The 19,444-nt window shown below is 35.1% G+C and overlaps 1 protein-coding gene across 1 annotated transcript in view; it reads left to right on the top strand.

Moving 5' to 3' along the window:
• The window catches only part of LOC118186930 (otoferlin-like), a 963,443-nt gene that overhangs the window by 831,137 nt on the left and 112,862 nt on the right, over nt 1-19,444 (top strand). Inside the window, exons 29-30 of the mRNA XM_085813615.1 lie at nt 4,593-4,754; nt 8,768-8,927. Coding sequence (XP_085669741.1) covers nt 4,593-4,754; nt 8,768-8,927 — 322 coding nt within the window. The remainder of the gene's footprint in view (nt 1-4,592; nt 4,755-8,767; nt 8,928-19,444) is intronic.

Here is a 19,444-nt window from a genome sequence, read left to right as displayed (position 1 = left end):
GAATTAATTGATTCTTCCGAATATTTTAAAATTAAATCTCGTTTATTAGAAAGCGAAATTAGTTCTTCCTCTTCGTTCAAAGTTAATTCAAATACAGAAGTATTCGCCACCACAATTGGCGCGTTTATTAATGTCTTAAAAACCGAATTTCTCCAATTCTTATGTGTACCGTATTAAACCCATTATTATTAGTCTCATGTGTACCGGATTAAACCCATTATAATTTTTACTATATACATTTCTAAAATTTGGCGGCACGCAAAAGTGCCGCGGCACAAAGGTTGAGAATCACTGGTCTAAGCATTTAATATTTATCTGTCAATACATTTGAATTAAAACGTGTAATCAACACAAATTTCTTACAGATGCCAGTCTTGTGATCTCAGAAGTAAAATAAATATAAAATGGAACCTTTTTTTCTTTTGCATCATTATCATTTCTCTTTATGTATACTTTGATAAACATTTACTATACTAAAATTCAGTTTCAAAAATTTCTTTTGTTAAAAAAAAATTTTCATTTTGTTAAAAAAAAAAACTTTTGCCCTAAGAACTTCTTCCGATCATGCATTCGGTCCATATGCAGTTTTAAATTGAGAGTTCTGAGGCACATGTTTGAAGTGAAAAGACTACATTTGTATTTTTCAACATGCCTTTTTTATACAGTGCTAGCATAGCATTGATATAATGCGTTTAAGTCTTCTAATAAGAACTTGCTCAAAATTATCGAAATAGTAAAAGTTAATGACTTCTCTATTAAATTTAAAATAGTTAATATTTTAATAATCCACATTATAACCTTTCGTTTTCATTGTAAATTTAATTCTCAGATTCATAACATCTTTGTGATTCTATGGAAATGAACATATTTATCAAATGAACATGTATTATGCATTTATCTTTTTAAGTTTTAATACAGTATTTGTAAGAATAAGGGTTATTTATAAAATTTTAGAAAACTCTAATAGTAAAAACATGAAAAGAAATGAAGAATCACCTCGAAAGGATAATAATTCTTAGCAATCAAATTGTGAATAAAACTAGCAAAAACTTTTTTAAATAATTTATTTATTCGCTCCAGTAACTTAATCTATTTTAGCAAGCCTTTTTTTCTGTTATCAATAACGTACAATTTTTCATACGATAGAATTGGATTATTTCTTAAGTCTTTTTCAACGCAAGTCGAAGAAAACAACTGCTGCAAGGCATAGCAGCTTTTTGAAAGTTTAGCGTATCTCATAATACTTGTTTTTTTTAGCAAAGTGAATAAATATCTAGAATAAGGGTTCTGAGCCTTTTTTTTTCCGTTCATCCCTTTTACCACTGCTGAACAACCATTCCCCTTTCTCCTTTCCAAAGCTCGAAAAATACATAGAGTGTTCACACGTTTTTGCAACGATTTGATTTTCTCCTTGAACTTAAATATCAATTTTGAAACACAAACGTGACTGGTAGCAGACTGGAACAAGGTTTAATTATCGTCTGCAGCATTAAAAATATCCTTTTTTTTTTTAAATGTCGCTCAAAAGTAAACAATGGATCGAAGGTTATACTTTTGCGCTGTCCGAAGAGAAATACTTTTATTCTATTATTAAAAAACGATGTGGAAAGCACGGTTTTAATATTATGTCACGTATTTTACGTGAAAGAAAATAAATATCAAAGTTTACATCTGACTAGGAAAAAGCCAAAAAGTGCATACCCAACAAAGGTACGTGTAGTTCTTATTAAATCTAAAGTCGCATCTCATGTTTTAAGGGAAACTCCAGCCACCCCCTCCCAAAGAACTATTATAAAATCTTTAAATAACTCTGTAGGAGCTGTGAGCAAAATTACAAAATCTGCTTTAAATGTAATCAAAGCTAAAAACATGATGTTCGTCGCCTAACGCCGAAACATGTTCCACAGCGTAAAACTATGTGCAAACTGCTGTATAAAACTTATTTGGTAGGTGAAAATTGGAAATATATAGTTACAAATGATGAGGCTTGAATATACTTATCTGATTGCAATAAAGAAAGATCAATTTACTACCAAAAAAGAGGAGAAAAAGACTTAATATGTTGATTCAGAGGAAACAAGGAAAGTTTTTCTAAGGGTTGTATGGTTATTACTGGACTCTCATATAACGGAAAATGTAAAATAAGGAAAGAGTAAAAAATGTCAAAATTAATTTGGATTACTATCAAAAATATGTTTCAACTCCTATTTTTAAAGGGGAAATTCCTTCTATAACCAAAACTACCATAAACAAAAGATTCACTTGACCTTTTTAAATAGTTTTAATTAACAAAACACAAGATAAAACATTACAATTAAGGGCGTTATAATTATAAATTTAAGTTACAAAGTAATTCTCGGGGAACACCATGTTTAGTGTCTTGAGTCCATCCAGTACATCGACTGACTGCTATAGTCTTTGTTAACCGGAGTTTTTTCTGGCGGCCGCTAGGTGGCGCTCGTTGAGCCGTGGGGTTATATTTCTCTTTAGCCAATCTTCACTGTGTTAGGTTTCACCGGAATAAGGCTCCGAGCCATACCTTTATATCTACTGCTCTATTTTTCTTGAAAAAATGAGAAATGAAATTGGAATTGAAGCTATTCCCTTTAAATGCATCCCACCCAAGTCCCCTTATGTGTCTCCTCTGGATTTCTGTGCATTTGCACTTTTAAAACAAGCTAGGGGCATCCCAAAACATTGGATGGACTCTGGAAGATTGTGAAGGAGGAGTGAAATAAAATGAACCTTGATGTTTTAAGAAAAAGACTTTTTCCTTGGAAATGAAGATGTAATTTGATAGTTCAGTAAAAGGGCTATGATACTGAACATACTAGAAAATAAAATTCTAAGGTTAGTTTATATATAAATTTTTGCAAACTCGTTACGAACTCCCTTTGTACCTATACATTTATTTAAATTTAGATTATTTTTCTTATGTGGAATTCGCCTATGTTTGTGAATCCCTGATGTGATTTGAATACGTAACTTACTATTTTAAAGCGTTTTAAGTAATCCAAAGAAATCTATGTAGATGGAAAAAAATTGTTTTCTTATAAAGCACAAATGAACAATTTAAAAGATGAAAAACAGGTTTTCAAACGAAAACGGCAGAAATTCAAGATATACAGAAGCAGAAATTTAGATATCTTTATTAGGTACTGCAATGTTAATATTACTGTCTGTGCTTATTGAAATGCACATTTCTTTTAAAGACATAATATTGTGATACTTGTTGTAATTTATCCATGAATATTATTCATTATGTTCTTAACTGTAACCACGTCGTTTAGAAATTAAATTGTTCACATAATTTTCGTGCAATAAAATTAGAAAAAGGAAAAGAATAAATACCATATAACTACTAATAATTAATTGATACTCTTAAATTAATTCGTAATTATAAGTGAATATATAATTACACTATAAGAAAAATGCTTAATTGAATAATAAGGAAAACGTTCTATAGAAGTTTTCGCGACTCATCAAAAATTATCTTGCTACGGATAAGTACTTTGGGAAGCTCAATTTTAACAGAAACAAACTCTTTGTATATATTTATTCAGCGAATTGATAATTAATAATCGACAATAACCGATAATTAATTAACTACCTTACAATCTTAATAAACAATGAATTTATCTGAAGTCAGCGATACCATTACAGTGAAATCAACTTGTACAGCTTATCGAAATTATTACTTTGCTGTTAAAAAAATTTTTTGCCACATTTTGGTCCGGTCCCTGTAAAACTGTAATAAGCATTTCAACTGAATAACTACAATTGATCCTCTATGTAACTGTAGCCATATTTGGCCTTCATATCCTTTCCAGTAATTCCGAAAAATGGAAGATGCTAAAGATTTTCAGTGGCCGGGGGGGGGAACTATATAAGGCCTGGGAGAGCATCAATTTCTCAGTAATTTTTTAATTCAGCGTCAGTACGGAGTATTAAGATACCTCCGTGTTATCTCCGCTCTTTAGATGCGCTTTGCACTGCGTTGTGTTTAACGTTCTCAGTAGTTTAAAGAGTAACTATTCATTATGCTGTGTGATACTGAAAAGAGCTGTACAAGTAGTGTGTAAAGTTCCAGAACTGTAAAGTGTTTCCTTTGGTAAAATAAATTTTATCAAGTTGTCATCGGTTTTGTGCGCATTTATGTTACGAACCAGTACGCACGCAACAATAGTAACTCTACTGCAATGCATAATATTCTGTTGCTCCTGTACTATATTACACAGTCACAGTTAAAATGACAGAAATGTTTCTCTAATTAATTATCTTCAGTCGCATGGCGACGTTGCATTTTTATTTACAATTTTATTCCAATAGAATGTATATGACAAAGAATGTTTTCCATAGTCTAACGTTCCTAACTCAGAACAAGCAACTAAGCTGACATTAGTAGTTACTTTAACGTACAGAAATCCCCTACTCTAGCATCCTTGACAAGATTGATGTGCACTGTAAATAATTCTAATTTCTATACAATTACCGTTAGTAATGCTTCTACTGCTCAACCAAAAGCCTGTCTATGGAAAAATTATTGAATAATTTAAGCTATTACTAATACCAATTAAAAATTTTTAATTTAGGTGCTGTTCTGGGGACTTCGGGAGTTAAAACGTGTCCACCTGATGACTGTTGATAGACCACGAGTCGACATCGAGTGCGCAGGCCATATACTCCAGTCTTCCATCATTCTTAACTACAAGAAGAATCCCAATTTCTCAACTCCTGTCAAGTATTTCGATGTGGTATGTTTAATAAATTCTTAACACGACAAATTTTCCATTAAAGCAGTTGACTATCATTTATCGCTTCTCTAAACATGTCAAGAAGGCTTTGAGATGGAAGTCCAAAGTTCTAAACGTGGCATTGATTGATGTAACTATCGATTATACACTCTATAATTAGTATTATCTGACACATTTATCAATTTTCTTCACGTAAAGTAACATTAAATGTGACATATTCTTGCCATGATAAATGCATCCTGATGTTTCAAATAGTTACGGTTTTACTTAACTTGAAATATAACATTGTTGCATTCATAAAACTGAACTTTAATAGTTAAATTTATGAATTTATGTAAATTTTAAAAGGTAGATGCTATCATTAAAACATAGGATGCATAGTGGAATTGTAACTAAACTAAGGAGCTAAACTTCTAAAGGAATTGGAACTGGAAAGATTGTATAGTAATTAGCAATAAATAAGAGAAACTAGCAATAGCTGTATCAAATTTTTAAGAAGATTCATTCATAAAATGGTCATCGTTTGCAAAATTTAACTATGAATTTTATAAAATTTGACTTTCCTGAATGAATTTTATAACTTAAATTATTTTACAATTCTTTTCTTTTGAAATCAAGGCTAAAATTTCAGTTTTATCTATTATTTATTGCATAATAATTATTACAATTAGATATGAATACTATTTCAACAATTAGATATGAATATTATTTCAACAATTGGATATGAATACTATTTCCATTAGTGATCATTACTATCTCAGCGATCGTAAATAACTTATGATACTTTTTTGTACGTTACAGCTTTTATTTATTACAAATATTTCGAACTGAATGTATGAGGTAATTAATTTCTTAAAGCATCCTACATATTTTTTATCTAATGAAATTTCTCTTAAGGTTGTATCACACATTCAAAACATTTCGGAAGAACAACAGTTGAGTACAAAACAAGTGCATTGTCACATGATATGAAACAGCCAATCTACTATTTTTGTTCTTTGTCACATGATATGAAACAGCCAATCTACTATTTTTGTGCTTTGTCACATGATATGAAACAGCCAATCTACTATTTTTGTGCTTTGTCACTTGATATGAAATAGCTAATCTACTAATGTTTTGCTTTGTCACATGATATAAAACAGCCAATCAGTTCAGAAATCTTTGTTCAAGTAAATAGCAAACTAGTTCTCCATTACAAACGATGGTTGATAATGAGGGATTCGATGGTAATAGTTTATTGGTTGTTGTAGCTCAATGGTCTTCAAACGTTGTCGACTCACGAAACCCTTACAATTGCAAGATTTTATCGGAGCACTTAATCCTACTCTCAGCAAAATACATCTTAAAATAATATTTAAAGTAGATCAATAGGTTATAGTTACTTTATGGAAAGACAATTAAAAGAAGTATTGCATTTTTATTAAAAAAATTGAACATAAAGTTAATATAATTTGCTCATTAATAGCATTAACTCGTATTAGGTGTAACCTACCGTCGCATAATATTTAGTGACTGGGGTTTGCTTGCATTATTTTACACAAACTGTCGAATTCTAGTTCTATTGAAGTTATCTACAGTCGCATTTTATATTCTGCATTTAATTTGTTTGTATATTTTGTTTTTGTTACGACATTAGTTGAGAAGGATTTTTCACTTATGTACATTGTTCCCAATGGCATGAAATTGTTTACAGCCATGTGAGAAACTTCTAGTTACTCTGCATAAATCTGCAACCAAAGATTTATGAACTGTTCTTGCTTAAATTTAGATTTTAACGTGGAATGTTTTGATATGTCAGTAAGTTTTTCCCTTCTTTGATTGGCAAGCCTTCTGATTTATCGTAATACACGAACAGATTTTTTGTTCATTCGTACTTAGTTTTCCATTCTGAGCAATATTCTCTAATAGTTTTCTTCAACTGAAAAAGGTAGAATTATATAATTTTATCACTATGGTCTAAATGTAGTTCGTTCTCCATTAGAAAATTGTTTAATTTTGTAAAGCATCGCACATTATTTCCTTTGATATATATCATATGTCGAATTTTTATTTTGACTTGAGGATTCTAGTGTTTGATTGGCGGACTCTCTACTTCCGCGAAACACAGTTTGAATACCACTTGTTGTAAATGAACAACTTGAAATGCATTGAGAGAGGACGAAAAAAATCGTAGATCTTTCTTTCAGTGGTGAAGCAGGCAGAAAACCTGTTTGAAACAATTGTTCGTCCGAAAAAAAAAAAAAAAAAGGATGTGAAAACAACTATTAAGGATTTCAGATGATTTTGATCTTCTTTTAGCGTAATCGTCTTCGAGGTAGGTTGTTTAGTACTGACATTTATTTATATTCTTAGAAAGAATGGTTAGTGAGATCATCTTAAGGAAACGGTCGCTATGAGATATTCGCTATACTTCCTTGCACGAAGTAAAGGAAGTATTGTAATAGGAAAAATTTCGGGTATCATAATTCAACGAAAACATTCATTTCAGCTACTGTCAAAATCATTTGAACGATGCTTTTGCATGACATCTGTACGTACGGTCAGAATAAAGGACTGTTTTTTGCCAGAAAAGATTGTAAAATGGATTCAGAAGAGATTTTTCCCTTGGCGTCTGTACGTACGTACCTATGTATGTATCTCGCATAACTCAAGAACAAGTAGCCGTAGAACGCTGAAGTTTTGTATACGGGACTACTATAACTATAGTTTTGCACCTCCCTTTTTTGTTGCAGTTGACTGCACCAATCATTATATCCCCACTCTGTTACCGGGCTTAGAGAGCTTAGATTTTTTATTCTTATAAAATTATGCATTTTTTGCTTTAAAAGTGATTGAATAATGTAGTTTTTATGTTGCGGTTAAGGTTCTTGTAACTTTAGTTAATCTGCATGCAATAGTTGTAGAATTATCAACAATTTAAAAATTTAAGTGGAGAGTTAAGCCTAATGAACCACATTCGTTTACATCTGAAACTCAGTAGAATAGTGAATTGTGTCAGTTTCTGCACGTTCAATGTCTTTTTGCCGACCGGGTCGAAAAGTAAACTTTGAGTTTTTTGCACAGAAAAATCTGTCTTCTTGGCTGGCCGAAGAATTGCTTTTTTTTTTTTTTTTTTTTGTGTGTGTGTGTGTGTGTAGAAACTCTAATTTTAATTGTAAATTTTTTTCAAACTATTTTAACTGTACTTGGTGTTTTATGGTTTTCTGTATTTTTCAATTTTTAATGAAAATATTTTGAAGTTTCATTTATTTTTGATTTGCCGCGAAGTGAGACCTGAATTAATTGAATGAGAAATATATCTCATGAAATTGGATGAAATAAGTTTAAATGAAATGGAGAAAAAAATGTGTCCAATTTAATAGGTCACACAAGGAAGTCATGTGGTTTCTAGATCCGGTTTTTCTAATAATAATTGTAATTGCTGCTATAGTTCGACCGCCGCATCCGCGACAATGAGCGCAAACACGCATGCTCCGTTCGGATCGAATTATTCTCAAAATAGGGTGAAAGGATGGGGAATTTCTTTCTCTCCAGCATAACTTTTTCCGAAGAAGAGAAGACCTTTCACGTCACAGCAAGTAATACTGCTCCTTTTGGATAAGTCTATGTGTTTTGGCAGAATGCCAACCAGGGTTGCGCTTGAGACGGTCGAACTATAAGCAAATCTGAAATATTTCAGGACTTCATTTTTTTTTAAACTGCTAAGCTATAATTACTCTAAATGTGATTAAACATTCTTCGCAGTTGTTCAGAGATTAAGCATTCCAGGAAACTGCTAAATCTGTGAACAACTGCGATGGAAATTGAATTAATGCTGCAAGAATTTGTGTTCTCTATTGTTAAAGCAGCCAACACGATTAGTCGTCAGAATTGGCAAACGTAATTGATCAATCTATAACGCGCAGATTTCAAGTGTCGCCAAAGACTTATACAATGGCCGCTTTAACAGAAAAAAAGTACCGAAAATTTTCATAATACTAAATTATTTCGATTTGTATTTTTTCATGAAGGAACTTCCTGACCAAGAAATGTATTGCCCTCCCTTAACCATCCGTGTCATGGACTGCAGAAGTTTCGGAAGATTCACTTTAGTTGGAACCCATGTCATCAATTCCTTGCAGAAATACGTATTCAGACCAATCTCTAAAAAGGAAAAGGACAGTTTGTCAAGTAAGTTTTGTTCTTATTACAATACTTTGCATCATTCTCATTCAAATAAATCAGCGGCCCACCAGCGGCCGAGCGGTAAAGATGCTGAACACTGGTAGTTCGGTCCGAGGTTCGAATCCCGCGAACGGGCTGGCTGCGTGGGTGTTTTTGTTGTTTTCCCCATCTGTAACGTATATACGAGCCAGTTTCCCTTAGAAAGTCTTCCACGAAGGCATCCCTCCTCTTGGGCAGATAGCCCTAGTGTGCTTTGACATGACTGAATATAATCCAATCCAAATCAATCAGCAAACGTTTAAACCCTATAATATTATCGAGGAAATTAAGATCTTACTCTCCCAAGCAAAGCTTTCAAACTTCTCAGCTATAGCACAAAGTTGTTATAATATGCATTAATTATTATCTTAATCCCTTTATTAATTAATAATTTAACAGAATAATGAAACATTAAACTAAGTATAGCTTATTGTACAATAGTTATAAGTTGAGGTACCACTGCTACTCTTCAAAATCGCTTTTAGAATGTAAATAGTGTCCCATGTGTCCCATAAAGAACGCAACTTTTGAGTGCATAATAACATACAAATTAACTGATGGAATTAGGTAATTTATACACTAAATATTTACGTAGTGTATGCTACCTGTGATTATGTATGAAATATAACATTATTTTCAAATGCCCTCCACGATTCTGCAGGACCATTGCCGTTCTTTCGATGAAATTGTCAAATTAATGTTTTGGCATATTTGCACATCTACTTCCGAAATTACACGCTGAATCTCGACATTGAGCTCTGGGAACAAGCATGGCTTGTTGGCGTAAGCATGAACTTGCAAATATCTTCCAGAAAGATATCACATGGTATCAGATCATGAGATCAATTCACGTTACCGTTGCGAAAAGTCACCTGGATAGGAAAGCTATCTCTTAACACGTCCATTGCTGCAATCGATGTGGGACAGGTCCATGTCTTGTTGAAACAATGCTTCTTCAGTGTTCATACGATCGAGTTCAGACCACATAAACTCTCTGAATAAATTGCGGTAGTATTCTCCGTTCACTGGTAATGCATTTCGAACACAATCTTCGAAGAAGCACGGCCCAATTAAGCCCTCTGCTCAAGTGCCACATCACACATTCACTAAATTTGGATGAGAGTCGTTAAGGTTTCGAAAACAATTTGACAATATATGTTATTTGGGCTTTAAATGATTTGGAATTATATTATCGTAACAAAACTGATTGATGACATTTTTACATTATAAATGTTACTGTAATAAAAATGAATAAAGAATGGTTACATGAAACATAATATTTCAGTCTATTTGTCAATAAATGTTAGGGACCCTTTAAAGTAGTCCCCTTTGAACTGCAGTTCAGTCATATCAACGTTTCTTCCAACCGTCGAAATGAGCTCTTCAAGGCTTGTAGCGAATTTGATTTATTGTATCATCTGTCAGAACAGTTCACTCCCTAAAATGATTCGGTCTTTTTTAAGACTCAGCGCTCACTAATAATAACCTTGATGAAAAATATTCCAAACTAAGGGGTGAATCAGGAGCAGTTACCGAGGATGGAACGAACAGCGGGCAGAATCAAACGGGCAATGGCATCGGAACCGATTAGCAAGTTTGGAGCGAAGAATGAAAAGAATGAACGAGGCGTGAGATGAGAAAAATTGACTCAGTCAAACGCTAAATCCTTGAACTGATTTGTTTCAACTGTAGTTTTGATTTCTTTCAACTGTAAATTTCTTTTCTACTCTGAACTAACAAAAGAAAAAAATGTTTAAAAAAGTTGGTAAAGTATAAAAAATGCACTTTTTATATGGGAGGTCAAACATTCCTTTCTTCCCTAAAATGGGAATGGTACTTTCCTGGCACGTTTCCAATAAAAATTGTCAGTGAATTGTAAAATAGCTAGAACTCCGTTTTCTGAAATCAGAGTAAATTCACTCAGTAAAGTGAATTGGTTCTTTAAATAAAAAGCTCAAGAATGGATCATCCAACTCTGGCATCAATACGCTCAAGATGACGACCACGAAATGATATTTTTAACCATGGATATATAAAAAAATCACACGATGCACGATACCATATTTGGCGAATTCGAGGCTTCTGAATTCGTGCCTTTTGAACTTTGGGCCAAACATTTTCGAATGAGAGTCATGTGAGCAGATGCAATTTCGGAAAGCAAAATCCATGTTGTCAGCTCGCAATAAATCAGATAAATTTTTACGAACTGCTTCATGAAAATGTCGCAAAACATTCGAATGGCTCTTTTTTTTTTTTTTTTTTTTTTTTTTTTTTTTTAGTTACCACTTTTTCTAGCTGGGAGAAATTCATGATGCACACCGCCTAGGTTGTCACATTTCCGATTCCGACAGGAAGACTCTGAGTTTTAACGCAAATCCCTGGATTCCGATATCTCCGGGTTAAGTAATAAATTTTTCTTTCTTGAATTATATTATGTTTTAATAAGTCGTCTTATCCATTTTTTCACATTCTTCATTTCTGTAATATTTTTTTATCGGTTTGAACCGAAAAACTCGGAATTTAATCCGTTTCATTCCCTTTCCCCTTACGGTGGCAATTGCAGAGTTTCTCAATACCGTTCAGTAAATCTTAAGTGTTTAGAATGAAAATAGCAAAAGCATACAAAGACATTAATGGCCACAGCTAACCGTATCTTTATTGACGTTAACTACAATATTTTTATTATATTTAGATATCGGACATTATTTTTATTATATTTAGATATCGGACATTATTTTTATTATATTTAGATATCGGACAACTGAAACTAAATCTAGACTAAGTATAGGTAGACTGCAACAAAAGTATAAAAGTGCAGCTATAGATTCTAGTATTTTTACTTCCTTGTACGAAGTAAAGGAAATATTGAGAGAAGTTTCCGGTATCGTATTTCAACTGATATATCCATTTTAACTTTTCCCTATTACATTTTGACGGCTTTTTTTACGAGGCGAGCATACATATGGACAAAATAAAGAAACTCTTCTTCCAACACGGATTCTAAAATGGATTCAAATTTTGTGACATTTGTACGTATGCATGCATGTATCTAGGATAACTCAAACATGAGAAGCCTCAGAACTTCGACATTTTGTATATGCTGTATCAGCGAGTTGGGCATCTCCCTGTTTTATTGCAATCGGCAGTACCAAGCATATATAGATTTGTTTATTTTATAGGGTATTTATAAATAAATGGTGCGGTTTAAAAATGTAATAATAAATCGATGCATTAATTTACAAGGGCAAACTTTACAGCATAAGCAGGGGCAGCTGTTCAAATTTCTAATGCATTAATCACAATCCTTCAATACGTGCACCTTGGTGACATGACATACTCGATGTAGTATGTCCGCCGTGATAGTCTGCAGTGCAGGCTTTATCCGATCACAAACATCCTCAAGGGAACGGGAGCTGGCGGTACATAAACTCGGTCTTAAACAAACCCCCAAATAAAGATATCGCATGTTGTTAAGTCCGGCTAACGGGGTCGCCAAGGAAAAGGTTGTAGTCTGCTGTTACAGCATGTTCAATCAATCATCATAATTGGCGTTCAGCTGGCAAACAACCAACGTTCCAACGTGTCTAAAAGTAAGTCACCAGTCAAAGTTCCTTGTTCGAAGAAAAATGGGCCGTGCACTTTCTCGCCGGATACAGCATAGAAAATGCTCTTTTTTGGAGAGTCACGCTGATGCTCTATCTGTGTATGTGCTTTTCTTTGCTTCCTCAGTACGAACATTGTGTTTACACTAGAACCAGAAAAAACCAGAATGTCGTTACTGTACGAAAGAAAATTGATCATAAAGCCATACAAACGATTCCCGAAACTGAAGCGAACAGCCCTGCAAATGCATTACCAGCGGAACACCTTCTCAAATTGAAGTTGGCAGACATGGTAAGCACCATAAGATATCTTAGCTACAGAAATTTCCAGATGCAATTGGAAAGAATTAAGAATCAGTTTTCTGTTCTTCCTCTAAGTTTTGTTGAGTTTGTGTTTCTTTTGCGCGTGGAATTTTATTAGCATACCATATATTAAACGAATCCCCTATTTTTCCATAAGCCAACACCTGATCGTTCAAAATATCTCTCCCAATAACTAGGTCATAAGGCTGTACTTCATCATTTACGATAAGCAAAGTTGCGGTTGTTTGGATTTCGCCGATTCGAAGTGAAACATGAACTTTTCCCAAGGTCGTTGTAGATGTGTGATTTACGCTCCCAATTCCAAACAATTTTTTTGTTTTCGGTTTCACTGGTAATCGTAATTTCGAAAAGACCGAAAATCTTAATAGACTGACAGCGCTTCCAGTATCAATCAAACATTCGATCGCTTCACTGTCGTTAATTATTGCTTTCTTCAAATGCTTTGAAACGTCAGATAATCCATCATGATTCATCGCGACACTATTTTGATCTTTCATTTTGTCATTCTTCATTTCTTCGTGACTCTCTGTCTGACGCGGGAGGCATTTGGCGTCACAAATCAAGCTAGAATGTTTACGCTTACATGTCATGCGACGCTCTTTTGATTTACATAAGCGGACCACGTGAAATTTTTGGAAGCATAGAAAACATCTCCCGTTCCGTTTTATACTTTCTAATTTCTGTTCGCGTTCCTTATCACAATTTTCTGAACTGTGCTCAGAATTATTGCAAAAAATGCAAATTTTCTGAAATGTGAATTTGGGAAAAGAGAAGTAGATTTCTTAGGATTTATTATAAACGAAGATGGTATTAGACCGGGATCTAGAAAAATAAAAGCCATAACAGAATTTCCAGAACCAAAGAATGTGCACAAAATGCGAAGATTTTTGGGCCTGACTGGATTTTTCAGACGATTTGTGCCGAAGTATACGTTAAAGAGTGAACCATTGACCAGATTGACAAAGAAGAATCGAGACTTCGAGTGGAAGCAAGAACAAAAGAAGTCGTTCGAACTATTGAAGAAACAACTGACTGATAAGCCCATATTAGCTCACTATCAACCGCATGCAGATACTGAAGTCCATTGTGATGCAAGTGCAGAAGGTTTGAGTGGAATGCTAATGCAACGTGATGAACATCGAAAATGGCATCTTGTTTATTGTGCCAGTAAGAAAACAACAGAAGCAGAGAGAAATTATCATTCCAGCAAATTGGAGTTAATGGCCATCGTATGGACGTTGGATAGGTTAAGGCAGTTCTTAATCGGCATAAAGATAATTACATAAGAATTTATACTACCGAAATTCAAGTAAATACCGAAGTTCAAGTGTCTACTAGAGACACTTGAATTTCGGGAGCCCAAGCCAAGAAGGGAAAGTGTAATTATTTTTATGCCGATTAAGATTTACAATTATTACTGACTGTCAAGCTCTGATATATATGAATGCTAAGAAGACTACAAATCCTCAAGTAGCCCGTTGGTGTAGTTTGATTCAAGAATACGATTTTGAGATAAAGCATAGGTCAGGAAAAAGACTGTCACATATTGATGCTTTGAGCAGAGGTCCTGTATCAGAAGCTGATGATACGATGACGAGAATAGCTGAAAATTTTGAAGTTTGCCAGTCCCTAACCGAAGAAGAGCAAATACTAATGATACAACATGCTGACCAAGACCTGAAAAGAATTATCGAAATTTTCAAGAAAAAACAAGAGGAACGAACTGCTGAGGAGAAAAAAATAATTATGAATTACGTGTTTAAGAAGAATAGACCGTTTTGGAAAACAGTAGTGGATGGAAAGGAGAGACTACTCTATGTGATTCCAAAAAGCATGAGGAAGAGTGAAGTGTTGAAATTTCATGATTTATTTGGTCACTTTTTTGCGGATAGAACAGTTAGCAAAATTAAGGAATTATATTGGTTCCCAAGCATGAAACGATACGTACGAAGACACATATCAGCATGTATTGAGTGCCTTATGTATAAAGCGACAGGTGGCAAGCAACAAGGACTGTTACATCCCATAAAAACCTGGTAAAAGACCGTTTGCTATTGTTTACATGGATCACTTGAGTCCTTTCGTAAAGAGTTTGAGAGGTAATTAAGAACTATTAGTGATAATTGATAACATGACTAGGTTCGTGAGAATTTTTGCAGTTAAGAACACTAGTGCTAAAAATGTTTTACAGTCTTTGAAGAATTTTGTTAATGATTTTGGACTACCGGAAAGAATAATAAGTGATAGAAGATATTGTTTTACTTCTCATCATTTTAAGCAGTATTGTACAGATAACGGAATACATCATACTTTGAATTCTACCAAACATCCCCAAGCCAATGGTATGGTAGAGCGCGTCAACAGAACAAGTTTAGGAATGATAATGACAAGTTTGATGGATAAACAACACAGAGATTGGGATTCAAAAATAAAAGAGACAGAAAGAAATCTTAACAACATGGTAAACAAAACTACGAATAATGAAATCCATTTGAAATGCTACATGAGTATTCTCCCAGATTTAATGATGGAATACTTAGGAAGTTAGCAGATGAAGATTCAGATGCACGGAAAGATCCGCGAGAAATCCAAGAGCAAGCGCGAGGAAGAATTGAGGAACAGCAAGTGAAAATGAAAAAGAGATTCGATGGGAAGAGTTGTCGTACACTAATATTTGAGCAGAGCGCGTCTATACGCAGAGATAAGAGGTCGTATGAATTTTGCTCCCACATTTTGCTTCACGGTGAACGGAATATTCAGCCTTACAAGAGATTTTTTTGTATCTGCAGTTACAGCAAAGCACTAGGACTTCAGTAGTGTACGTTTCATCATTATTCACTGATTATTTAATTAATTTTCTAAGTATTACTGTTCCGGCTTGTGTTCCTGACCGTTGTTACTTTAACACAGTAACGCGGTTACCCGACCCTCCTTCCTTCTGCTGATAAGAAAAAGGAACTTTAGCATTTTCCCCTCCTCTCAGTCTCGGACACAGGCAGCGCAGGGATGCGCTTGTAATCGAATACCACTCTAAATCCACCCCTTCCAAATTCGCTTTTATTTTTTTTTTTTCTGCAAAACAAGAAGGAAAAGATTGTCAACCGCCATCTTTGGCCTAATAAGAGTAGTAATCATCTTACGACTGTCAGTGTATTTGATTTTTTTTTTATTAGTACTACACATCATTCGTGCCAAGTGCGTGTTTGCATTCAGCTCAAGCAGTATTTTCCTCTATTAGTCCTACAGTGCATTTCCTCATCAAGTTCATATCTGTGAAAGTGTGTGCATTGCTTAATGCAATTTCTCATCCAAGTTCATATCTGTGAAAGTGTGTGCATTGCTTATTTTGAAAGAGATTTTAACGCTTACGAAGTATTTACCTCTTACATACCCCAGTCCGAACTAGTGCTATAGCACATACTCAATATATGTAAAGAAGATTTTTGAAATTTCACCATACATCTCCTTATTCATTATTAATACCGGAAGTTTGTGCTTCGTGTTCTCGCAGTACGGTACATACTTTATAGGCAGTGTATGCGATTTGATTGTACATATCCTCATTCAAGTTTAATGCTACGAAGAGCTCCAGTATTAATCATATTATTCAGTGCTTTGATATAGTGCGTGTGAATATTATTGAGTACTTACTTAGGGCAGTGAAAAGTGCGTGTATTGTGCTCAAGTATTCATCTTTTTTTTTTTTTTTTTTTTTTTTCAGTGTACAGAGCGCGTAATTTTTATTCAGTGCTTACCGTGAGTGTGTGCATACGTTATTGCTCTTTCTTTTTCTTTTTTTTTTAATCTTTTCTTTCATAGTGCTACAGCGCAAACTCAATATTTATGCAAAATAATTTATTTGTGAGATATCTTCATTCATCTCCTAATCAAATTTTCAGTGCTGTGAAAGTATAGTGTTTTTGCAGTTATCTCATCTTATAGTTCTATAGTGCATAATTTACTGTCAGTTTATGTGATTTGATTGCGCATCTTCTCCTTCGAGTTTAGTCCTAGAAAGTGTGTGCATCGTGTTCTAATAGTCATTTTGTTATTATTCAGTGCTGTGTAATAGTGTGCGTGATTATCAGTCTGTGCTTACTTAGAAATGTTTAGTATATAAGGTTAAAGTGTGTGCGTCACATTTTATATAAAACAAATATATATATATATATATATTCCTCTTATCGTGCTACAGCCCATACTCAATATACAAGAAAGTCTATTAGCTTATGAGGTTTCATTATACATCACCTCATCCACTTTAGTGCCGTTAAAGTGCACACATTGTGTTCTCGCAACTATCTAATCTATTATTGCTACCGTACATGCTTAGTACTCTAATTCAAGTGCATGCGATCTGATCGTGCATCTCCTCATTCAAGTTTAGCGTCGTGAAGTGTGTTCATTGTGTTTCGCTACCTTTCCTTACAGTGCTATCGCGTAAACTGAGTAATCCTGGAATATTGCAGGTGCTTGTGTATCCATCATTCATCTCATCATTCGTTTTTTATGCTCTGAAAGCATCTTCATTGTGTTCTCTTACTTACTATGCCTTCGGATACTCCCTCATCACCAGCCGGCAGGGAGCATAATATTCAACATTCTCTCCCTTCTGTTAAAGGTGCTGCTAGCACATCGACACCTAACTCCAGGTTGGAAGCAATTAACCACATCTGTAACCAACTCCAGTTATTCATCTTACAAGCAAAGGAATCTCGCAGACTAAACGCTTCTGAAAGAAAGCAATTTACATCTTTTGTGAACACCGTTCGCATAACGTTAACGGAACAAGAGGTTTATCTCGCCCAGCTACAGGGACAAGTCTTGGCTCTGCAACAACAGCAACTCGCACACAGTTTACAGCCATCTCATGAGAATCCTCAACATTCCGAGTCTTATGAAGCAATGGAATCCTCAGCCCCAGAAGAACAGTCCACAAAAGAATATTCCTTCACTGAGGTGACACGAAAGAAGCGGAAAACTTCTCCACCTTCAAGATCTTCTCCAGTTCTATCGGAGCACGTTCTATTATTAAGGTCAAAGAACTCCACACGGACACCCGAAGGGATTAAAGCTCAACTTTCGACAGATTTGAAACCCTCCCAGCTAGGGATCACTTTAGTGCAGATTCGGCCGACACGTTCAAGAGAGCTTCTCATCCGGTGTCGAGAAAAAGCTCACCTGCTACGCCTGAAACAGGCAATCGAGGACAGGCCAGCACTACTAGAGACACTTGAATTTCGGGAGCCCAAGCCAAGAAGGGAAAGTGTAATTATTTTTGGAGTACCTGAGAATCTAGGAAAAGAAGATCTAACAGCAGCACTTGTAGACCAACTGCCCAATTTCAATCCCAGTGCTTTTCAAATACGAGTAAGCCGTTCCGGGCAAAGCGGAAGGAAAAACTGGGTGATAGACATAGACCCTAAGTCAACAGAACACCTAGTTAAGCTAGGTCGTCTTTTAGTGGGTTTTGAGTCTTGTCCTCTCCGTCCGTACATTAGTATCATACGCTGTTACAACTGCCAGGAGTTCGGTCACTATAGCAGGAACTGTAAAAACGTTCCAGTTTGCGCGAAGTGTGGTAACAGCCACCCGACGCAGGAGTGTAGCTCGGAAAAAGTGAGTTGCACTAATTGCTGCAGTAGTAATTCTGAAAAGGGGACCTCTTTCAGCACAGATCACCCAGCTATTTCAAATTCCTGCCCAGTGTATGGAGCCCATTTCGAGAGTCTGAGAAGGACCACTGCAAAGAACTACACCATGATGACACTAAACAAACATATAGCAGGTCTTCGATTTTTACAGTGTAACTTGCAGAAGTGCTATGCAGCAACCATAAATACGCTGCAAGTAATGACACATACTGCTGCCAATGTCGGAATCTTCCAAGAGCCATACGTTTACAACGGAGTGATTCCTAGTGTTCCGACACACAGCAGAACGTTTCTCTCAAAGAATCAGCTAGCTGCGATTATTTACAATGGCCCTCTCTCCCCTCTCCTAATGAAAATCACAGAGCATACAGTCTCCATCAGACTAGACACTAGTAATTGCAGCATTGATATTATTGCTGTGTATCTACCCCCGAGCGAAGATATTACCTCTCTATTAGAGGAACTTAATTCTAACCTTCTAACTGGGGCATCACACTGTACCATAGCAGGAGACTTTAACGCCACAAGTCAACTATGGGGTGCTGACTCGGAGAACTGAAGGGGAATTGCGGTACTCGAATTCTTGGACAGTAAGCATTTCATTGTCATCAACGCTCAGGACTCACAGCCTACCTTTGAAAATCTAGAGCTCGAGGGAGGCCAGATCTGACAATATCAACTCCCAATACAGCTCCGTACATACAAGAATGGACAGTGAGTGACCTGCCATCACTCAGTGATCACAAAATTATTACTTACAAGCTGTATACTCCTATAGACTACATAATAAAGAAAAGATTCAAACCTGCATTTGGAGGACATTCCGTTTTACGGGAACACATTCGAGCGCATGTAGAGAAATTTATCAAAGATTTCAACAACTGCCAGGACAGAAACTCCTTAG

The sequence above is a fragment of the Stegodyphus dumicola genome, chromosome 3 (assembly GCF_044657685.1).
Source record: "Stegodyphus dumicola isolate Sdum_Otavi_A_Nest chromosome 3, ASM4465768v1".
In the NCBI taxonomy this organism is placed as follows: Eukaryota; Metazoa; Arthropoda; class Arachnida; order Araneae; family Eresidae; genus Stegodyphus; species Stegodyphus dumicola.
This window is presented reverse-complemented; position numbering and strand designations above follow the sequence as displayed.